At 39.4% G+C, this 25,013-nt stretch overlaps 1 protein-coding gene across 5 annotated transcripts in view; it reads left to right on the top strand.

The window, feature by feature from the left end:
• cobl (cordon-bleu WH2 repeat protein) overlaps positions 1-25,013 on the top strand; it is a 47,254-nt gene that overhangs the window by 5,091 nt on the left and 17,150 nt on the right. For 3 of the 5 annotated variants that reach the window (XM_086078299.1, XM_086078300.1, XM_086078297.1), the window contains exons 3-10: positions 6,348-6,530; positions 8,375-8,585; positions 9,523-9,751; positions 10,057-10,104; positions 10,884-10,972; positions 11,104-11,172; positions 13,611-13,796; positions 22,156-22,741. In XM_086078299.1, the coding sequence (XP_085934425.1) occupies positions 6,348-6,530; positions 8,375-8,585; positions 9,523-9,751; positions 10,057-10,104; positions 10,884-10,972; positions 11,104-11,172; positions 13,611-13,796; positions 22,156-22,741 (1,601 nt within the window). Of the gene's footprint in view, positions 1-3,673; positions 3,832-6,347; positions 6,531-8,374; positions 8,586-8,870; positions 8,896-9,522; positions 9,752-10,056; positions 10,105-10,883; positions 10,973-11,103; positions 11,173-13,610; positions 13,797-22,155; positions 22,742-25,013 lie in introns of those variants that run through there. The other 2 variants (XM_086078298.1, XM_086078301.1) reach the window with 2 other exon arrangements.

Here is a 25,013-nt window from a genome sequence, read left to right as displayed (position 1 = left end):
TACAAACTGTTTTCTAACTATATATTTGTTTAAGATGCATATAAAAAGTAAGAAAAATAACGGACGCCCATTTTGTTAACAATTGACGGGAAACTTCGAAAAATAGATGAAAATGAACGCTATTTTGATGTTTATTTTTATAGACAATTCTGATTGACTGACATGCCTCTACCTTGGGCCCATTTTTCCTCCTCCTCCTTTCGCCGCTTTCTTAATGCAGTACCTGAAGGCTTGGACCTTTTAATTGGAAAGGTTTTTGATGTATAGACAACAACATGAGCGAGCCATCCATCTATCAATAGCGCTAACATGCTGAGATGATACGCGACCCCTACCCCTACCTTTAACTGTAAACAGCAGCAGCAGGTCAGATTCAGGGTGCCAGGTCATGATCTCATATTTATTTGGACTAGAAGTCATAAAAAATAATTATTATATAAAATATATATGTGGTATAATATAACATATATAAATAATGTAATGTAATAATGTAAAATAAATGAAATATATATGCTCTACAACATTTTGTAGCATCCTCGGAATAAAGATGGTCTCTCCAACTGATGGTTCACAACTTTTATTAAACCTTCCTTTTTGTGAACTCACCATAAGAGCTGCAATACAAATCAACAAAAATTGCCATTAATAACTCAAAACGGTATGTTTTGTGTATCCTTTTACCGTATTTAAGCCATATACTAGGGTGACCATATTCCCATTTCCAAAAAAAGTCGCAGTTACACAGTGTACTTCACCTCCTATTAGTCACACAATGCCAACCGGACATTTTCATGAATTTATAAACCCTCGGTCGCCCCAATATAGACCATCCTCCCAAAAGAGGACACATATCGACACCCTATCATATCCTATAAATGAATTGCCTTAAAGTATTACCTTTTATAGCCTTGACAATATCTTGAGTACAATTTATATTGTAAATAAACATTTTAACATTGCCTTTATAAAAAACTTTCAAACAAAAAAAAACCATACAGAAATACAGATTCTTAGTCAATAAAACAGAATCTTGAGCAAAAGCATTGCTAAATATTTACCAAGGAGCGTTAGCACACTCCAGTGGACGAAAACGGTAACGTTCTACTATGCAGTGAATTACACAATAAACATGAAATATAGCAACATTAGTTAAACAATGAAACATTGCTCCAATGCCAACCTCGTTCCCTGCTCAGGCAGGTGCTAAAAAAATCGTTCACTTAATTAGTTGTAAACTTCAGTTTTCTCTGATTTCCTGTGGCGCGCGCACACGTCTTCTCTGCACTTGGAAGACGGCACTACGAAGTACGTCGGTTACTTACGTCAGTTCCTACCGGTTTATCAGACAATTTCCTGTATCCTTCAAAATAAAAGTATCAACTATATTATAATAGCACAATAAAACAACGCAATACAAAAATGCAAAAACAAAAATGCAAAAACAAAAATAATAGCAGGGTCATTTACATATTTTATTTTAGAAAACCTGAGGGGGAAAAATATTTTTTATCTTTTATTTTTTTATTTGGCGCCCCCTCCACCAAATGGCGCCTTAGGCGACCGCCTAGTTTGCCTATGCCCTGGTGGCATCAACCCCTTTACAGTGGGTTACTTGGAGCATCATAATAGGATGTATTACCTCATGGCATGGCAACAGGAGCATGAAGGCACATGGCTTGAGGCTGTATGTCTCAACATGCTTCATGTGTTTGTGGTAATTTGTTAATGCAATTGTGTATTAGGTCCTTCTTTCTCATTTGTCCTCTCTTGCTCGGTCAATTGGTCATTCAGCTCTTGTGTTTATGTATTCAAAATCCACTATTAGTGTTACACTGTTGTCTGCACCTCCCAGTAGTCAAGTGCTGTAAACATAGGTTTCCATGGAGATGCCTGCACCATGGCAACCAAGGTGCATGCTGGCTTAGTAGCAGGTTGTTTGTGTGTGTATGCGTGTGGCGTATGTGTGTGTGGTTGTTGTGTAAGGCGTGGTTGAATCCAACGTTCCAACTTGGGTCACTTGCATTGCACATCAAAGGAGATTAAAACCCAAGGATGTGCACTGTGCGGCAGAGTTTGGTTTCAAGGTGCATGTCTACACACAAGTGTGTGGGTGTGGTTTTAAGTCTGCCAAGATAATCCAGCTCTTTACGAAATAATTTGCTAAAGGGAATATACATTGTTCTCTGATGTTTACCACAGTCACCCATTTTGTCAACAAAACGTCAGATGTCTGCCTCAGTACAATATCCACAAATTTAAGTACACAGATATTGATGAACCACACATTTGTGTGTCACTACGCACCTTTTGGTAAACTTGCGTGCACACGACTCGTGAATGAGGCCCATTGTTTTTAGCTGCAAAGTACTAAACTATGGTCTTTTAGAAAATGTAAATTGACACTTTAAAAAAAAGGTATGACACAATTGGGATGGAAACGGAAAAAACAAAAAGAGGCCCAGACTCCAAGAAAACTGAAAAAATGAAGCGTTTATTCGAGCACCATGCACATTGCACAAGCTTGACACAGAGGCTGCAGTTCCACTTTAGGCCAGAGGTGGCAATCACGGGTAAAAAAAGAAAAGTGGCAAACTCTACAATGCGTCTTTAATATACGTGAGTAGAATTAAAAAAATATTGCAATTTTCGTTCTAATATTTTCAGATTATGATTAGCACGCGTGCACGTACTCATACATTTTGGGGACAATCAGTCACAGTTTTCGTATGCGTACTGTATTATGGCACCGAAATGGACCTATTGTACACCACTGTACAGTGCATGACCGGGTTGTGCTCGCCCGTCACATCCGCAACAATTTTTTTTTCTTCCTTAAAGGGAAGAATATGAAGACTGAGATAGTTGGAAGTGCCATCTAAATTATGGCAATACTTGACGACACCTTACGGCATTTTTATAGCACTGTAGATCAAGAAACAAATCCAAAATGTACAGTGCCATGTTTATACTCGCAATACGTCACAGCGATGATGTTGAATGGACAACAAAATGTCCCAATATGGCAGCATATAGGGTATGTCATTATTTTGATACTTTATCGGCTTACACCTTTATTTAAGGATTCAGGTGCCATTGATATTTGCACTTAAATGTTCATACACACTGCTTCATAGAAGGAAGGAAAATGAACGTTGAGTCGTGTGTTTACTTTAACACAGGGGTACCAACAATTTTATCCATGTGTGTATGTGCCCATGTAACGATTATGTATGAATTGGGCTTCCAGAATTGTTGTTGCCTGGCTTTAAACAATTTATTTTCCCCTCTTTTGGTTAGTTTGGTTTATGCTCAGTCTCGATCTGCATGGAGATCTTCTTCAATGTGTCTTTCTGTATTTGTGAGACAAAAACATGGAGCAGAGCACAGTCCCACTTCTTCTATTCCTTCAAATACACCATATAAATGCAAAATTATGAATCAAATTCATCACATCACTTGTATGCAAGATCATTTAAGAAAGGTAATAATGTCATAAATTCGGTGCGTGTCATCAAATTCCACAACACTTGATATCTAATATTGTATCTTGAAATAATTGTAAAATACTTGCGTAATGATTGAGTTGATATCTTACTTTGCCGTTAATGATTAACCTAAGGTTAGAGTCCGCTTGTTTTGCCGTGTTCATACAGTCCTAGGTTTGTTTCTTCTTTTTGCTGAACAGGAATACCTTTACTGAAATGCAGTTGTAGCACACACGCACGCACACACACATTCTGTCTTGAGAGTGACAAATCCTTGGAACTGGATTTATAAACAGTTGAGAAGTCAACAATTGTGGAACATTTAATCTACACAAGGACTCCTGACGTAAGTGGGATGTTTTCCCTATTGTTATCTAGTGTTGAGAATGGGACGGAGTGTGTGGAGTTATACAAATAGCATTGGTGCATTGTTTCTGGCAAAACAGCTGGAAGTACAGGTTTATGATTTTCAACAGCACACTAAATTCAACAGCCACAAATATAATTTAGTTCATTCTACACCTCAGTATTACATTACCTACATTTACAGTACCGTTTAAAACTGAACTGCTCTGAGATTGGTATCACAATTTTGATGGATCTTATTAGTGTCTAACCAAATAATAGAATAAGTATTAAAGTATTACCGACCGTACGCTACCCCCCGTAGTTTATTATCTGAAAACATGTCTTGTCAGTGTAATAAACAGCTATCAATGCTTGGATCATCTTGACAATTTAGAAGATCATCTTGAGGATCATCTGAAAAATATCAGTTATCACGTGCAGTTCAAGCCACTTGTATTTTCATTCGGCTACCTTCCCACCTTTGCTGCATTGTATCGTTGTACACATTCAAACCGTGAATAATCATTTCCCTTATCTCTTTATCGCGTTATCGTATTTTGTTCTATTCGCAAGTCTTGGGATTCCCTGGGCTAACCTAAGACCTCGAGTAACGTATTTCGTGCAATATCATGTGGTATGGCAATAAAAATTCCTAGAAAGAATAAGAAATAAATAACAAGATAGTGCACACTTTACAATACAATAAAAGTAGAAAACAGTTGCAATTGCACTTTAGTAGAACTCGTTTTTCACAGATTAGGAATAATCTATGCCTTTTAGTATTGCCTTTCTCTATGGGTTCCTACAGCGTTTGTGTGTTAGTATTGGTTATTTGAAGAAATGCTAATTCACCATTAGAATGTCTTGTCAATGGGATTTTAAATTGACTTTGCCATTAGCATTGGCAATGATTTTAAAAGGAAGCATGTCTTGTATTTAAATATCCGATGTGTGTAATTATTTTCGTTGTGTATTTATTTGTTTTTCAGTGAGCTCCAACAGGGTTGTCATTAAACAAATTAAAGGTACTGTCTGAGGGATTTCTGTTGCTGTTCGTAAACACATTCAAAACTGACGCTTGAGGAAGCCGAGGACAGATTAACAAATATTAAACCAGTTCACCAGTCAGGAGCGGGGGTTCGCACAGCCGAATTTGCATTTCGTCGCTGCATTGTGAAAAACACTTTGAATGTTTTGGGGATGATACTGAATGCAGACATCCCAAAAACCTAAAAAATGGACGTAAGTGACTTTCAAATAGCAGCAAGGATATGCAGACAAATCAAACACACGAGGAGGGTGGAGATGTCCGCGGAACCAGTTCACCAACCAGGAGCAGGGGTTCACACAGCGACATTTACATATGCTACTGGTAGTAGTTTGCCTCCGCAGCTTGGCTAGAGGGAAAACGTTGAGTCTCCACACAGAAACGTCCAGGACAGGCCAAAACAAATCCGTAGGACAGTACCTTTTAAAGCACGCTCAGGGACGGCAGAATCACATACACGTCACAAGCTTGCTAAGCAAAAACCATGGTGCATTCAGGGTCCGTTCAGAACGTAGGAACTGAACACGTCATTCGATGCATTCCATCCATCCATCCATTTTCTTAATCGCTTGTCCTCACAAGGGTCGCAGGGGGCGCTGGAGCCTATCCCAGCTGGCCACAGGCAGTAGGCAGGGTACACCCTAAACTGTTTGCCAGCCAAACACTGGGCACACAGAGACAAACAACCATTCACACTCACAATCACGCCAAGGGGCAATTTAGAGTGTTCAATTAACCTAACATGCATGTCCTTGGAATGTGGGAGGAAACCGGAGTATCCGGAGAATACCCACTCAGGCACGGGGAAAACATGCAAACTCCACCCAGGAAGGCCAAAGCCCGGACTCGATCTCATGTCCTCTGCATTCGGTGCATTCATCGTTTACAATTTTGATCAATTGCCCTGCCCTACTCTTGCATAGTATAAGTGAATTGATTGTGTAGCAAATATGCCACGGGACAAAAAATATACTATATGCTATTCATGAGTATGTTGTGTATGTTATCATCTTCTCCCTGTCATTCTTTATGTTCCAGTAAGACTTGTTGTGTTCCGTCAAGAATAAAACCGGAGCTGGGCACTTCTGTTAATCGTCAATTCCCGTCGATGACAATGCCCACATTCCTGCGCATGCTTTTGCATATTCGGCGAATGCTTTATGACGCAAAGGCCCGCAGAAACTCATGGAATGAAAGGGACTGTATGTACTCACCCCGAGCGGCGGGCTTACACGTGCTTCAGTCTGTGTATTTATCCGAGGCTTTGTGTCATTGTGCACTTGCCGCAAGGCGAGTATCGTCAAAGACGGGACTTGCTAAGTTATTAACGGAAGTGCCCAGCTTGGAATAAGACAATTTTTTATTTGTTATCTATTTATTTATCATTTATTGTTGCGTAATGTGGATTATAAAATGTTAATGACCTCTGAATCTGAATTTTCAATTATATTCTCTTTGTCACTCAGGAGGAGAATGAAGGCCCGGGCCCCACCTCCACCACCAGCCCCTCGTCACATTTTTCCAAACAGTGTACCTGATGCGGGTGGCACACTGGGCATGGAATCCAAAGAGAACATGATGAGGCCCACTGTGGATTTCGAGTTAACTCTACCACAGGGATACCAGGCATATGTAACTGAGGATGGGAGGTGAGAAGGACACACTCTGACTCACTTAGTTTTTTTTTTTTTTTACATGAATTAAAACCGTTTTTATTTTAAATATTTTTTAACTGAAAGCTGTGAAATATTGCATATGTACTGTAAAAGAAGGTACAGTACTTTAAGATCGCTTTGCTCATGCTTGCTGCTGTTCCTCCTTATGTTGTCTCCATTTGCGGTTACCAGTAAGAGACCATTGTCACTGTTTGCCCCTTTTGGGTTTCCATGCCAGTGGGGCCTTTTTAAGGGTCCTATTCCCAGTCTCAGCAGAGGCTTTGTCCCTGAGAGTGAACAGATGGAAGCTGAGCTGTTAACTCTCTCTGATCCTAATGGGTTGTTCTCCTTTCAGGCAAAAAAAAAAATCATTGATTTCACTCTGGTACAGAATAAGGCTTATATTGAGCAAAGACTGTAACTGGAGTCTCTGTGAAATATTTCATGTTGCAATTATACTGGGACTTTATTTACAGTGCAATCTTAAAGTACCTGTGAAGTGAAATCATGGACGGATGTTTCTAAATACATTGTACTGTACACGTTTGGAGATAACTGCTGGAAACATGCAAAGACTGAGTACAATGTGGTACTAAATTGTGGAGATGTAGCATTAAACTGATTTTCGCCAACGGAGTCCAGTGAAAATAGGTATACATTTATTTATTTTTCTTTGCTGTGTGGCCCCATACCATGGACCACTGCTTTACGGTAAAAGCTGTAAGCAGAGCTGCATGGAGTTTTGTTGGATGCTTGATGTGTCAATGTGGTGGTTGTAGGACATGGGGGCGATTTTTGTTTGCCGACGTATATGCTACACGTATCCCCACACTAATTGACGAGTAAAGTGTAATTGAGCAGCGTGGTGATGAATTGACAACTCCACGATTGAACATCCCACGCAGTCAACAGTCTGTGCTGTCATTGTTTGGGCTTGCGTGTGCTTCACAGTTGGCACTTGCTTTTTTGGACTGAGGGGCTCAGCCCTTAGTCGTCATTCTCTCTACTGGACCAGTACTGCAGTATGTTGGGCTGGGTGGCCAAGGGGGTGACAAATGCTTATTCATGAGCTGTCCCCATCTAAACGGCACCTTTCAGCTAGACAAAAAATTGGGTTTTAGCATTCTTGTTCTGTGGAGTATTTTTGTAAAAGTATGTCACAGGCATGTCAGTCAGTACACCTGGGAAGAGTTTTAAGTTGTGGGGGGAAAAAAAGATGTATCATTAATCACTACAGTATTTTGAAATAGATGCTCTTGCATTGTCACGAGTGTCCCAGAAAAGGCCACAGACTGACTCTTGGGTTCTTTATTTTTGGATTGACAGATGCTAACAAAGGACATATCTGTTTCGCACGTACATCCGCACACACATAGACGTTTACTATAAGTGCTGTTTCTGCATTTTTGCCTTTTTATTACATCCACCATTGAATTTGTTTTGAAATGGTTTTAAGTTACCGGTAATTAATTTGACATACTTTTGCACAAGGTACAAGCTATTTAAGGTGAATCATGCATTCAAGCTGTACATTTGCTTTTATGCAACAGAAACTAAGAAATCCAAGTTCTTTCTACTGAATGGACATGCAATGTAACTGAAAATTATAGAACCAGGTGAAAGTGTGTCTGTTTTGGTTAAAGTAAATGGTATGTACTAGAACTAAAGCTAGATTGGCTTTGTAACCCAATCTTCTCATGTCATCTCTTCCGTGGTCCTTCCTTACTCCCTCCCTCCATTACTCCTCACCACCCTCCTCTTGCCTCTCTTTCACTTTTCACACTTCTACCACTCCCTACCTTCTACCCCCCCACCGCCCCCCCCCCTCTCTCTATCAGTAAGCCGCTGATGGACTTGCTGGTTGACCTGTGTAGCCGCTACCATCTAAATCCAGCGCTGCACGTCCTGGAGCTGTTGTCGCCTGAGGGCCACTCTTTGGGGTTCAAGCCCAACCTGTTGCTGGGCTCCCTCAATGTGGCCTGTGTCCTCATCAAGGAGAAAGCCTGCGAAGAGAAAGTGGTGCGCAGACTGGCACCGCAAGTCCCTGAGGTGAATTAGTGTTTATAATTGTTGTGAGGGATTCCAAATGTGGGATGATGTCTAGTGTGTAAAATGACATGTTTGGTGTTTTTTTCATGTGTTTTGAATGGCGTGTCATTTGTTTTTATATACCGGTAATTCATTTGGCTCTTATAATAATCAACATGGTTATAGTGATGATTGTACAACAACATTTGGTTAGCTTTCTGCTATTACTGTGCATAGCTCGTTATGCTAAAGCCCTTGATTATTACATCTATCCCATATCCACCTTTTGCCCCTGATTACTGGCAGAAAGCAAGTCCTGTAGGGCTCCATGGTAAGATTTTTTTTTGGCATGTTTTTTAATTCTTTATTTGTGTGATTTTTCCCTATTACATCCTGCTCAGCTATTATTCTCTCTCTTTCTATACTTTTTTTGCTATTCCTCTTCACCCACAGTTTGAATATTTTATGAGTGCCTTGCCTTTGGTTACCATGCATTATTTCTCTACCCCTCTCAGGACTCACTAGCTGCTCTCACTCCATGTGAACCTCTACTGGTTTAAGGCCAGAGACTGACTCTATTTCAGTCTTTCAAAAATAATGCTGAAAAATAATGTAGTTTTTCTTTGTACGGTAATTCATGTCGTAACTAACTGATACATGATCATAATTTTATTTCATGCATGTGTATATGGACTGTATGTACACTACTAATGTGTATTTTATACTTTCATATTTTATTTCATAATGATGGTTATACAAATAGTTTATTTCATCAAGCATACCAACATTTGTTTTCTGTTTCTGTTCAGGATAGCTATTCAGCTACTGCATGTAGATTGTGCAGCTTTTTTTACTCATTGACTATCATGCCCAATCAATCTTGACCGGATTCTATTGTCAAATATTATTTATTATTTGTTATATAATATTTATGTGCATTCTCCCCTCTCTATGTCAGAAAACAGTGCGTTTGATGGTGAATTATCACGGCACCCAGAAGGCAGTGGTACGGGTCAACCCATTGCTACCGCTCCAGGCCTTGATACCGGCTATCTGTGAAAAGTGCGAGTTTGACCCCTCATGCGTGCAGCTCCTTAAGGACCGCATCAGTCGCCAAAAGTTACCGCTGGATCAATCTTTAACACAGCTTGGAATCAAGGAGCTCTATGCTCATGGTCAAAGTCTAGGTAAATATTGACAACCCTGACTTTACATAACTTTTCTTCTTTTTTTTGTCAATAAAGAATATCTTTGAGCTGCATCGGCACAATAATTCTGTATACAGATCTGGACTTCAATCATAATTTATTCAAGTGACTCCTTTGGGTGATGTCAAACCCAGCACCAAATTTAAATGCTAGGCTTTGAGAACCTAAACAAATAAATAAAGATAACTCTTTATTGAGCCCCATGCAATAACTAGATAAATGTATTGATTTGCCACTGAAGTTGAATCCAGCTAATTGTTTTTTTATTCATTTGTTTTTCCTAGTGCTGCAGCCTAAAATGACTTCGTCCACTTCATCTCTAAGCCATTCAGGTATCAGTCTACCATAACTGTGGCTGTTAATATCCGAACAAAATGCTGCTTGCTCATCAACCTGGCTTTTTTCTTTAGTGCAGACTGGCAGTGTTTTCCAACCTTTATTGAGCCAAAGTACACCCATTTTACATTTGGTTAATCTCACGGCCAACCACAAAACAAAGATGATCGAATGGCAATAGGTGAATACTATGTTCATTGTACCAGCTGCCATATAATGGAAGAACATTTATTGTTCTGCCTGTCACTATTCATTGCTCTCAAAGATCGATGAACAAAAGGATTTGTGATCAGTAAATAATTTATGCACAAATAACCCCTGATGAACACTTGTTTCATGGCAGCCGGGTTGGAAATCACTGGAGTTGTGAATGTTGGTTACCATTTTAACTGACTTACAATGAAAATTACATCTCCCGTTCACATCTCACTTTGGAAGAATGTACAAATTTGGTATAAGTATTAGTTATCCACCATATTGCGTTTTCAGGGATATAGTGTGCTAAGAAACCTTTAGAAATAATTAACCTTTAGCGCCCTCTGCTGATCAAAATGTTGCAACGTAGCTTTGCTCATCAGTCTGCTTTTAGTTATTCCAGTTTCAATTGGAAGAACAAACTCAATCAACATGTTTATTCAGACTTATTTAGCCTGTATTAATTCAGATTGATTGAATAATAATCGATTGGATCTGTTATCTGACTTGAGGCTTCTCAGGATCACCCTGGTGTCAATTGATATTTGATATTGTCGTTATGGTGTCTTTGTTTTCACAGACACCATCTACTCTAGCACTAACAGTTTGGACAGGGGTGCTAGGAAAGGCCTTTTGGGTTTTTTCCAGCTTGGCAGGAGGAGATCCAAGGTAAGACTGAACAGCGAGTTCTTATTTAAAAAATTATTAATTTTTTAAAATTATACTAACTCATAGAGATATCTTGGTAATGCATGGCATGAATGCAGAATTTTGCATGTTTTCTGTTTATTCCTTTGCAGGGAGAGACCACATCTTTAGGCATGGATGACGCTAATGATAAAATAATCCAAAATGAAGACCAAAGATCCGTAAGTGTTGCTTAGATGTAAACGTTCTATATTTTGTATACTTCAGGTTGCCGGAACCAATTTGCAGGCATGTTCACAGACTGCACATGATTAAGATCGCATTGTGCAAAGTAGATGCTCATTCATTCATAACAAAGATAAAATGTACATAAACAGACGTCACACGCCATATAACAATGGGGTGGAGCCATCTATGAAGAAAGACTTGTACAATACAATTGAAATGCTGAATTGGAAGTTTATTAAAAGTGGTTTGTGGTTGGCACTAGTTAGGCACAGGCCATTCATTATTGATTCTGAGAAGGCTTAAGAGTACACACTGAATATGTGAACGATTTTCACGGGTGTGCTGGTGTTTTCTGTTAAACGGCCTGCTGACAGACAACCATGTAAAAGTTTCCTGTGAGGAAGAAATTGTCGTTAAGAAAAACGATTGAAAATGGGACCTGTGTGCACCTGTGTAAGGCTAAGACGGCTTTTCAAAGAGGATACCATTCAATAAAACACAAACATGCATTATCTCGGTGTCCTGTAGAGGGCAGAAAATAGCTACAAAGTATACCTCCAGGAGCTTCAGTGTTTGCTGTCAAGAGTGTCAGTCCACTTTTGCAACCTAGTGGTCATGTTTGTCATTGTCTAATGTCAGACACGCTTGAAAGAGGTATCTTAGTTTTGCAGACCGTTAAAAATGTGGTTTTAACATCACTTTTATTTTTTCATCAGCATGTCTTTTTGAATATCTAGAAATAACAATAGTAAACAAATGGCTTATGGGTGATTTGTTTGTCAGTTGTTACATACCTTGCAATATTTAGTGAATTTATCAAAGTTATCCCATTTGTTTTGCTTTGCCATTATCTGATCGAGTGGCCTTTGATGCACATATCGGTTTCTGACCACATACATTTTTGTGCATGCATGCATGCTTGCACACACTCAGACTTATCAGCAAGGCATCATGTTACTTGAGCTGGCCTACATCACCACTAAAAGCCCATCATCTTATCTATAATTGTTCATTAGGGGGCAGACCATGTAACCGTGTTTGTGCTTGTTTGTGTGTGGTCTTAAAACTCTCAAATAGCCTGGTGCTGAAAACGGTTGTAGATATTCTCAGACAAAAAAATGCTGTGATCCTGATCATGACTAAAACATTGAACAGCCAACATTCAAATTTGTCTCATCACTCCAGCTGACATGGCTTGCCTGCAGTTGCCCTTTCCAAAGGGTTAGTGGCTGGCTCCAATACAGCAACTTGTTTTCGGTTATACCAGAGGGTTGAATTTAGTTGCACCTGAGCATTTAGAGGTTGGGTTCTTCACAAATGCAGGGGCACACTGCCACGGTTATGTTTTCATCTCTTCCTCTTGACACATTTCCGATTGTTTACCGCAGAGTTAGGAAGTAGAGAGGCAGGTGAAAAAGTCAGACAGAGTTCATATCACTTTGAACAATATGTTTATGGTGAGGTGGGAACATTCTTCTTTTTTAGGGGTCCAAATGGAAGATGCATCAAGGCTTCACTTGTATTATTTATTTTTGTTCTTTCAGACTCCATTTGACACACGCGCGCACGCACGCACGCACGCACGCACGCACGCACGCACGCACGCACACACACACACACACACACACACACACCTCCAAGTTCTTTTCTCTTTCTCTGTCAATCAGACAGCACAGTGAGCAAGATTCATAATTTACATCTTTCCTGGACTTTGTTCTTATTCAAAGAATTTAGGATGTGTCAGTGTGGCTCTGTCAGCCCTGAAATTCACATTCTGATGAAACCTGTCAACATAAATGTAGACACATCTTAATAATCGTCTCATCTGTGAGTCGTTCAAGGCCACATGATGTTTATCTACAGATATATATTTTAATAAACTTAAACAAATAAGATGTATTTTGCACATTTTTAATAGTAGATAGGGTCTAGACAGAGCTTGTTGCATGAGACAAAAACTACCTGGTGGATAATTTGTCTGCACTTTCAGACTTTGCCCAGTAAACGAATACATAATAAATGCAGAATGCACATTTGTCAGTGAGAATTAGACTCAACATGATTATTAATTTTTTTTAACAAGTGTCTTGTCTTAACGTTAGTTAGTTCTGATTCATTTTAATGGCAGAACTTAAATGCTCCTTATCTGACACTAATTTTGTATGCACTGTATTCCAAATTATGAACTCATTCAATGCCAACCATTTTGCACTTATCAGAATCCGAGAGTGCCAATGATTTTAGAGTATTTTGACTCACTGAATATTGTGTTCAATAATAATTTTTGGCCCAAAAGGCCACTTGAAACAATTGCTTAGTTGATCATTACATTGTCTTTGCATTTATTCAAAAAGATGACACTGTCGTCTTTGGATGCGTTTTTGGTTATTTGGACATTTGATTTGACACGCTTTTTATATTCCTACCGTAGGTACTATCGACAGTCCAAGCTATTCCCAACAAAGAGGATCAACCAAGTACCTTGGGCCAGTCGCATTCAGTCATGAATGCTTTCAAGACGTCGCCAAAGTGTGACACCAAGAAGAGGAGGGCACCAGCACCACCACCAGGGGCCGTGACCTCCTCAATGACACACTGTAATTCGGAGAGTTATCAGGTGAGTAGTGGGGAACTAAATGTAAACACGATTTCCCAAAAATGACACTCTGTCAAAAATGCTGAGCCTGGTTGGAATAGCCACTTTAGCCTAAGTACAACGCACCAAGAATTTAGAAAATCGGACGATGTGTTGCGGAGAAATTGTGTTGTTATTGAAGAGAAAAACTTTTATCCTGAGGGAGTTCTTCCTTTCCAATGACCTGGATTTCCTCTGTCTAAGAGAAAGTTGGACTGGCGCTGGTGAATTGAATTGTTGACTGTGCCTACTTTTTATGGCCGTGTTGGAAGGAGAGTGATTATTTTAAATAACAATTTTAAATGTAAACAGTGCACATTATAATTCCTACATCGATCACCAGCTTAGAAATCACCTTCTCTGTGTGGCGTGCACAGTCATTTACCGACCTCCCACTAATGACACTTTAAACGTTCTTGCCGAAATCATGTCAGAGTATGATCATATCCTATTTATGGGAGATTTTAATATTCATGTGTGCTGCCCTGATAAACTATTGGGGTTCTCAAACCTTCTTGACTCCTTAAACTTGGTGCAGTGTGTAATTGGCTCGACACATGAACAAGGACATACTTGAGACCTTATTCTTGCTTATGTGATTTCTGATCCTATGGCTGTGCGTGTGGCTCGATGTTTCCTGTTCTGCAGTTAAATTTGCCGCTCCTTAGTGGTGCCGTCTGATTTTTAACCTTCTCACTGCTTGTCGATTCTCTGAAACTTTTGATGAGTTTTGTGCTTCCTTCTCAGAGGAACTCAGCTCTTGGTTCCACTTAGGCTGCAGTACTATTCTGGATTCGGTGGCTCCATTTAAAAACTGCCGTTAAAAGTCATACCAGGCCAACCCTGATTTAATGAGAAAATTCGCGCAGCTCAACAGGACTGCTGCGAAGCTGAACAAAGGTGACTCAGACTCAGATTTATTGTCATTCAGCAAACATAACATCCCAGATGTTGTCACTGAACAAAATGTCAAAAATGCACAGCCCGAAATAAAAACTGAATAAAAAACTATACAGTAAATAAAAAAATAAGGATAAAAAAAATAAAACCTTAAATTCAAAATAACAATACAATTTACACTTTCGGGAGAGTTTTAACTCATTATATATCGGACTTGTCCTTTTCATTTCCTATTTAACAGTCTTATGGCGGTTGGATAAAAACTCTTAAAGAATCTGGCACCTCAAACTCCGATACCGTTTTCCTGATGGCAGAAGGGGAAAACAGTTTATTAAAGGGGTGTGAAATGTATTCGGTGATACCACGAGCCCTGGAAAGGCTTCACTGCTCTGCCAGTTCACTCATAGTTGGCAGCGTGGTATCAATGATCTTTTGTGCCGCCTTAACAACTCTCCCCAGGGCCTTCCTGTCCATGAGGCTGCCGCTCTCGTACCATAGGGAGATGCTGCTGGTTAGCACAGACTTGATTGTTCCTCTGTAGAAGGAGGTGAGGACTGCTAGGCTAAGGTGGGCTCTCTTTATCCAACGGAGGAAATGCAGGCGTTGATTTGCCTTTTTAACCAGAGATATGTGTACGGACCAGGTCATGTTGTCGGAGACATGAACTCCCAAGAATTTTGATGTTTTTACTATTTCAACTGCAGTGTCTTTAATGTAAATGGGTGTGTAAGGAGGGTGTTTCCTCCTTGTGGAAGCATGATAAGCTGCAGGTTTCTTGGCAAATTTTAAAGGACTGCTGTTGTTTCTTCCATAGCACCGTTAAATAAATATAAATATAATCAAAAAAATTTTGATTGATCTGTAAATAATTAATTGCACCTGGAATACCTTTTTCATCGGGAAATCATACACCCCACGCCCGCTCCACAAGTCTTGTTGTGACATGAGCAAAGGAACTCGGGACAATTAGTACATTCTAAACACTTTAATTTATGTCACTTGTAATGTCATAAAACGGCGATCAATCATCACCAAAATCTATGCGTACATCTCTACTTACTGTATCCCCACTTCAATTTTGACACAATTACGATGAGCTTTTCAATGCACTCGCAAGAGATTGAGGAAATGGCTTATCTTCGTTTCTCTCGCGGCGGGTCTGTTTTTTTCTTAATGCAGACATCATTTTTAAGTCCAGAACTATTACGTAAGTGCAATGTTCAGCTACTTAAAGGGTCCCTCCCTTTTAAGTGATTGGACTGAGATGCTATAAATCATTGTCAGGAGCCTTCATATAGACCTTATTGTCTAAAATGTGTCAGCTCTCATAAATGTGGTCGTTTGTACATGTCTTTTTTGCATTATGTGCTTAACACAGCCTTTAAGTTGGATGTCTTGAGCTGGGTTGCATCTTACGGCACTGACCTGTGTCATTGCAAAAGCAATATCTCCCTACTGTCTCATTAACTTTGGTATCCTGGGAAATGATGTTTAGCAACAGAGGTCCTAGTTGCCTTCTGCTGAAAACCTTTTTTTTTTTTTTTAATATACATAAACAATGTTTTTGGTGTGAATGATCTTAGTCCTAGTCAGTCTGCTTCCTGATCACTGAAAAACAAGTGAAATGTGAAGGTAAAAACTGCCCGTTCAGGTTGACAGAATAAAGAGCAAAGGAGGATGAACACTCATTACGATGTAATTCATGTGCAGCAACCTTGAGATTGTGGCTGTGAGTTCAGACACTGGGAACGTAGTTCAAACAACCTTGTCACCAATCTGCCATAGATGTAGCGTTTATTTGTGGTGCCGGCCTTGAAAGTAAGAATCTTGGTTTTGCATGTTTATTTGTCATTGTCATACACTTTGACATCAATTGCTCTTTATGAAGTCAGATTAGGAGTGATGAAACACCACAGTTGATATGGAGGTCAGCCTCAGAGAATGAATTTGTAAAGTCACCTCAGGACTTGTTGACACCGTATTGCTTTAATACCTTGTCTGAACTGTTACCCCGTCTGACACAGTCTCATGGATATTCATAGCCGTTCATGCATAGCCAGGTCGTGCTGAAGTACACATGCCTCCTGTTTGCTCATTTTTCTGAGCTTGAACAAAATGTGTATGCAATTTACACCAAATTGAAGTATGTTTTGGAACACCGAGGTCAGAAAAAAAAAACCCCAAAAGTGATGGGCTTTCAGTTGTGCATTTCTGCCTCTTTGGAGCGTTCTGCTTTACTGCACCATAACAGTAGGTGCATCTTGTATACATTTATTTGTCCTCCTATATGTTGTTTGTGGAGATAAAAGAATAACTGAAGAGAGTGTCTTTAGGAACAGGAAAATAATGTACCATAAAGTCTCAAGGATTTTCATGCAGGTACACAATGTCTACGGTGCAACATAAGAATTGCATACGCTTTGTATTTGCCATAAGTCATACATCATGGAATCTGGCTGTCATGCCCTCACCCTGTAGAAGGACTAACATGATAAAAGTTCACATTAATATAAGAGCATAGCGTAATAGGGAGACAAATGATGTAACTGATGAGACTTACTGTATTTTCTAAAACATAAAAACGGATGTCATCTATTAACCTTTTTGAAACTGTAATTTTACAAGTGACATTTCAGCATTGTTCACTGTCATCCAAGTCTTAACTTTAATCACACTGCCTTAGCTTAAATTTATATTAGTATGTAACTTAAACACAAAAAAATATTTAGTTAGCGTTATTTATTATTTTCATCTTTAAGATGGGCCTACCAAAATGTCAGGAAAACAGAACTTTATTTGAGGTTAAGCAGAGGCACTTTGGTGATGTCTCCCCATTTAACTTGAATGTGATCTGTTAAATCTGAACACAGTTGCATCCCAAGCTATAAGTGGGTGTGTAAATTTGTGCATCCACATCAACTCAGTTATTTATTTATTTATTTCCCTCAAAGGATTTTCCACTTTTTTATTGAATTGTATGTTTTGAAATAAATTATATATTTTGTTTTTTTATGATCAAACTCTGACATGTAATTGTATTGTAATACACACACCTGGCATGTGAACAGTGGTGTGTAGACTTATACATCCACTATACTCTTAAGACGTGTAGTAGCTGACTACAATCGTCCTAATCGACATGTTTCCTCGTTTGAAAACTATAATGCTGCATTGTTGCTTTTATACACTAATATTCTATAACTGGCTATATGCTTGCATTTATCTTCCGTCAGCTCAGCCCAAAAGTGTTTTTTTTTAAACCACCTCTTCTGGGTAATAATAATGCAACAATAAAGATGGCACTGTACGAGCAAAGGTCGATACATTTGAATTCTGTGCCTTCTAACATTTGTTTCATCTGCATGCGACTTTCTTGCTTATCTGTGTAGCTCCTTGATTGATTTAGCTGGCTGTCTTCCTTCCTGATGTCTCTGTGGAGAAATAAATTTTGAAGAGCACAGGGAGGCTTGTTTTTCTTAACCATCAGTCAATTCAATAATTGTCTTGAACAGCATTTATCTTTAATCTCCATTAATGCTCAGCTCTGGCTCAATCCCCAGATGTATGTTCTTCCTTCTTGTACAGCAGTGGTCCTGCTTTTGTTTCTCTCTGAACTTTTTTCCCCCTCTTTGTTTGCTCACCATAATTAATTTTTTCCACATTTCTTTTTCTTTTGATAATTCCTTGTGATACATTTCCATCACCAACAAGCCGAAATAAAACAAGGGGTGTTCCCAGTTTGCACCATTAGACAGCCAATTTAGCTACGTAAACAGGAAATGATTTCATTCATCCAATGCACAGATCATCTGTTATATAAGTGGGCTGGAGGATTTAATTCACACACGATTCATTCATTCTACAGAATAGCTCGTGGGTGTGTGTGCCTTCAATAAGAAACCGAGGTGGACTGGCTGCGCATACTCAGTAGTGACTTAACGTTTCCCCAGCCTGCAATACATGTATCTAAAGAATTAATTTTTTGGCGTAACACGTGCAATAATTGTTCTAAAGTGTACAATTTATTTGTTCCCACTTGTCAGACAAGTACCTCAATGTCGGTATCTGAGATTTTCTCTGCCCTCTGCCATGATTTTGGAAAGGGATTGCTCGGTCAATAGGCCTTTTTCAATGCAAATGAGCCTAGACGTGCGTGAGCATGAAAGTTTAGTGGGATTTATCATCACACGTTACTTTCTGTTGTGTGTACGAAACTTTCTCAAATTTCAATGAATTGAATGAATTTAGAACCTGTTCTATGCACTCTTTGATAAATGATTCCCCAGCTGAATTAACATGTTCTTCAACAACATATATTTTAATAGTTGCTGGAAACCACCTCGATTGGCAATAATTACAGCCTCAGGTCTTCCCGTGCTTAGCACATGCTTTTTTTCCTCTTTTTTTTTTAAAACCCTGACATGCATTTGCATATACTGCAAAGCTCTAAATTGGATGGGTGCACATTGTCCAACCTTTTTCATTTCTCTCCTTTAGATGTTCATCAGGTCTAAGTTTGGGGTCCACCTAGGCCATTTATTATTTGACAGCCACTCATATGTGTGCCTAAGACTGTTTTATGTCAGCCTCATCCTTAAAGCACGTTCATGTTAAACATTTCTCTGTGACAAGAAAACAAGGTTTGAGCGTATAAAGAGGGTTTAGTTGTGTGTCTGAACGAAGTCTGCCGAAAAAGCAACTCACGCTACATGTGCGCACCCTCGCAAGCGTGCGCCGCTCAGCAAAATACAGGCTTTACTATGCTGATTCATCTTTTTGTCAATACTGATGATTGATTGTACCTGAATGGTAGACCATCAAGTTCATGGCTTTATTAGACAAGAGCAGGGGTCACATATGTGTGCCTGCAGGCACCAGGTATTGTCCCCAAGGACCATGTTGAACTGTGGGTCTGATCTATAAATAGCTCAGCAGTGATGGGGACATTATTGTCTTGGAATGTAGTAGAAATGATCATTTGAATATAAAAAGAAATAAAGAAAAGAAATGAAGTGTTGCATATTAATATATTTCTGTTTCCTAAATATTGTGAGAAATCCTTCACATGATGCGCGTCTTCACCCAAATGTTAGTAAGAATAACAACATGCAATATTATTAAAGTTAATTTGAGCAAAATTATTTCAGAAAGATGTACCAAACTTCTAGCCCTTGGCTCCTTACACAGATGTTCAGTTACGTACTGAATAGTCGATCAGAGAAATTAAGAATAGTCCAGTGTTTTGTTTTTTGCCTTTTTTTTCTTCTTTTTTTTTTTTATAGCTGATTTGGGTCATTTGGGTTTGATGTGACCTATATATGGTAATACTCATGCATGCTGATGTATACATGTAAAAAAAAAAATGTCACTGTAAGCCTCATACATGTACATACTATGTTTCACATTCCATATAAGCGCTGTCATGTTGCCCTAGTACAAAGCTCCTCACCCATCAAGAGTGCCTCAAAACAAGTGATGAATGGTCACGCCACCAGGTTGAAGCCTCCATGGGTGGTCCAATCTGATCAACATGCTCCAACATGGGGCCCTTTGCTTCTCAAACCATAGAGTGGAAAATTTAATAGACACGCCAAACTGTCCTGTCAGGGCCCTCTAATCGCTTTTGCATAAAGGCGCATTCCCTTTTCTAACCCGCTCATGTTCTCATGTGTTGTTCCTGAGTTACTGTTAAATGAGGATCATACTGAGCAAAAGGGGAAACATGCAAATTAAATATAAAATCCTCATTTTAGGCGTTTCTGCAATTTCAATGCTGTGACATACACACTACACTACACACATTTGTCTCCATTGGAAAGTCAGTCATCCAATTCTGCTTCAACTTTGACCCACATCCACTGGTATGTGACAGTATTCATGTATGTATGAATGCAAGTGAGGCAGAGGAGTGGGGAACCATGAAGGGGAGAAAGACAACCAGTTGGGGGGCATTCAGATTTACATAGCATGCCACGCAGTGAGTTCTTTGAGTTCACGGGTGAACGTAGTCTTGCTGGCAAAAACTCCGTTTCACATTGACCTACCTCGTCTTGTCCTGCTGAATGATGAAACGCTACATGCAGCTACAGGCATGTTGTCAGGGTTGAATTCAGCAATAATTGGGTTTTCTTAGAAAGACATATGCTGTTGAAACATGCCTATAGTGCTTGACATTGATTCATAGATAATTGACTTCCCCAACCAGTCCTTCAACCCTCCTCCTCTCCGCCACAGCTTTGATTTAAAAAGCAAGTACAAACAGCACGTTGTGTACCACAGTTGCATGTCACCTGATATCATTTTACCTTTTTGCTGTCATTACATTGGTCCTTTCTAGTGATTTCTGTTCAAGACAGATCTAACAAAAAACATTTAAATGTTTGTTTAGTTTGCGCTTTTACGTAATCTAGCTTTTATCCCAGCCGATAACCCATCTATCAGTTTGGCCTGTCAATTCACCCCGACTGATCAATGGTTCAACATTAAAACATTGTCATTTAGCAAGAGTGCATTACATATCAGCCATGCTCTATGTCTCCTACCATAAATATGATACGTCACAGTCATAGAATGAATGATAGCGATGCAAAGAAATACTTCACCTATTTAATTGTATTACTGACAGACATCATAATGTTTGTTGTTGGGAAATTTAAGAGGAATGTTGGCATTGTCAATTAAACACTCAGACGCTTGCCAAAACTCCACTTGGATTTAATTACTTGATATGACTGTGTCATTTCACAGACTGATTTATGGTTTTGCATGCACGCGCGCGCACACACAGTGCACAGTGGCACTTGGTAGGGCAAATGCACCAAAATAAAAGGTTTCCATCTTTAGAGCATTATAGTAGACGTGGACTGTATATTCAATTGTTGTGAACTGATGTCTGCTGCATATTTTGCTATTGTCAGTACAGAGGAGGGAAAAAAACTTACGTTCCAACAATTTTGATTCACAGCCAGCATGAAAGGATTCACTGTGTTTTTCCTTTGCGGCTTTTTGCGCCAATGGAAATATAAGAGGACAATCCACCGAAGTTATCGAAGTTGATAACTTGTTGCCCAAATGCTGTTCACTTTCATTGCCATGATATTTGGGGATGATCGACAGTCGCAATGTAGATGGTTGGTTTTAATTAAGCTATGTTTTACCAATGTCACAAATTTTCTATAATTCCTATTTACTTGTGTGTGTGTGTGTTTACATTAGTATGACTCTAAATTATTTAAAACATTGTCTGTATAGTATACACATAAGTTAGACTAAGGTTTTATTATTATAGCAGGTTGGACTCTGGAATAAAGTATTCCACATACTGTATAATTGATCTCAATGTTGTTGTTGTTGTTTTCAAATAGAAGCTCGACCAGCACTTTAAGCTACTACTTCAATTCATTTTATCCTCTCTTTCCCTTTTTTCACTGTTTTCCATCAGATGGGCTCTGGCTCAGAAAGCCAGCATAGGAAAAGAAAGGCTCCAGCCCCTCCTTCGGACGCAGATTCCATCACCCCACATCTTAATTGTGCATCTGCTTCTTCTACTCCCACCCCTGATAGCCCAGCGAGTGACAAACATTCTCCAGCCTTCCGCAGAAAAATAACCCAGTCAACCCCAATCTCTTCCACCACTGTCAAAACAACAGTGAAGCCACAATCCCTGGAGATGAAGGGTCAACCTCCATCTACTGTCACGGTTGTACCAATCAGTGCTTCCCCAACTCCGAGCAGCAGCACTGCCGGCAGCCAAGTTCTTCAGGACTCTAGCTCTGAACTCAGCCACAGCCCCGACTCCGATCTTGACACAGATGACACCGCTTCCCATTATAGTACCCTCACCAGTAGTACTTCAGGAACGGCAAGCAGATCAGTGCGCACGAAACCCCCTACAGATCGTCCCAGCACAAAACTGAAGGAATTGGATAAGGTTAGCGGTAGGATGGGTAAACTGGAGAGTGGGCCTGCTTTAACTGGGCTATCCTGGACAGAGGACGAAGTTGAAAACAACAGACACAGCACAATGGGTAAATATGAACACAGCACAGCACAGCCGGGAATTAACAACTTGAGGATGCAAAATGGAGATTTTGTGTGGTCACTGTCAAAATGTAGCTTTAAATAATGATTACTCTGGTCATTCCCAATTTACTTTAAAGTTCTGCCTGCCAAGTACAATCTATTCTAAAGCACTCTAGAATTCTACCACTGCCTACCTGGTGCTGTAAACGAACCAACCGAATACTGTGGTCCACCTTAATGAACGCTGCAGTCAGGTCCAACAGAACAAGACAGTCTCCAGTGTCATTAGCCAGGAGGGTATCTTTGAAAATTTGTAAAAGGGCTGACTTAAAACTTGGCTAGAAAACCTGCATTAACTCATTTGCTGCCAAAAACGTATAAACACGTTCTATTTTAAATATTGCTGTGGTCCCAAAAACGTATTTATATGTTTGTTTGTTTTTTAATGCTAGAGCATACAGAAGGCTTTGATGCAGCCTCTGACCTGAGGAGGTAGCTTAAAGCAGTGGTAGTTATTACAAAAAAACTGCCAGCGTGTGGCAGCAGAGTATAAGAGATCAGCCAGGGCCATGTTGCAACAAGCTCTTTTCAACAGGTTTGTGAAAAATGATGAAACTTAGCTATATTCTAATGCTAATTGCTGCAAAAACAAAAACCGATACAAATATACTTTTCCTAATGAAAGAAGAGACTCTAATCTTTCTTTTGGTATATATATGTTTTTATAGCAATAGAACACAATATTCTGTGGGCCTTGCAGAATCAGTCAAAATCCAGTAAAAGAGCCGGGAGCGAAGGGGTTGCTTCAGTGAAAATGGCTGGCAGTGAATGAGTTAAGTTATTTTCATCTTAAAAAGATTTAAACTAAATGTGTACCACTTTTTTTTCCAGATAATAATAATAATAATAAAGGCAGGTTTTAAAATGGGTCTAAAATTTGGCAGCACACCTTGATCAAGTCCAGGTTTCTTAAGCACAGTATTTTTAAAATATTAGGAAACTACACCAGAATGCAGACTTCTGTTGGTAATGGCCAATATCAATTGACCAATACTATTGCAATATTTTAGGGGAAGATCGTATGCAAGCAGGCTGAGGGAAGAGGGTGGGAATAGAGTACACGTGGATTGTGATGGTTAGCCTAAGTAGGGGTTGACAAATGTTCTCCTTTCGCCTTTTTGACGGTGCTCTGGGTACAGCGCCAGTAGTCTTTTTTTTTTTTTTAAACAAAACCCTGCAACTTGTCTTCATCTCACCTACGTTCAGTTTCTTTGCAGCCACCGAATCCAGTATAGTGCGCCAGCATGAGTGGAACCAAGAGCTGAGTTCTTTTGTTTGAGGCGGGAACACAAAGCTCAGCAAAAGCTTCAGAGAACCCAACAATACTGAAAGGGTTAAAAATCTGACGGCTCCATTAATGAGCAACAGATTTAACTGCAGCTCAGATGGAAAAAATATATCAAAGAGCACAGCCATCCATTCAAACGGTTTATCCTCACTAAGGTTGCTATATGATCAGGACTCACATTGTCCAAGGCTTTCAAATTTTACACCGGTAGCTCATAAGCAAGAATAAGGTGAATGAAACTGCAAATGTTTGCTCCACAGAGCTGCCACGTTGCATCAGCATTTTAAAACTGCAAGAATTCTAACCTGGTCAAGTATTGTTTCATGGTTCAAGTGACAAGTGGAGCCGGTTATCTTATTTTTGAAACGCTATTGTTCTTTCATTCTTGCGCTCTCTTATCAATCCTTTCTTTTCATCCTACTTTTCCTCTCTGCCTCTCTCGCCTATATGCATGCAGCCGCCCACATAATCCCTCAAAGCTGGCAGTTGCCAAGACAAACGCATCCATCACAGATCTAAACAACTTGAACCTCAGCAAGCCCTTCTATTGATCAGATCTTTTTTCATAGCAGAGTGAAACTGCAGCAGAGGGCTGTCATGTGTGACAGAGGCACAGATAATAGAGTAGTAGACCTTAGGAAAGGGAGAGGTAGGTGAAAATGAGGGAGTTCAAAGATGGGAGCAGGGAAGATTTAGGTAGGACGAATACAGTATAAGTGAGGTAGAATCAGATCAAAGAGATGTTCAACAAAAGGATAAAAGTAAGAAAGGTAATGCATAATGGAGTTATTAGTCTGGAATGGAACAAACAGTATGAAAATCTGTATTAAAAAAAAAATAATAATAATAATAAAATAAAATAAAAGAGCAATGATGATGACGTCAAATCGGTAAAATTACCGAATGAACTGAGCTCTCCAGAAAAAAGA

Source organism: Leptonotus elevatus, chromosome 6 (genome assembly GCF_054856555.1).
Source record: "Leptonotus elevatus isolate MCC_2025b chromosome 6, RoL_Lele_1.0, whole genome shotgun sequence".
NCBI lineage: Eukaryota > Metazoa > Chordata > Actinopteri > Syngnathiformes > Syngnathidae > Leptonotus > Leptonotus elevatus.
This window is presented reverse-complemented; position numbering and strand designations above follow the sequence as displayed.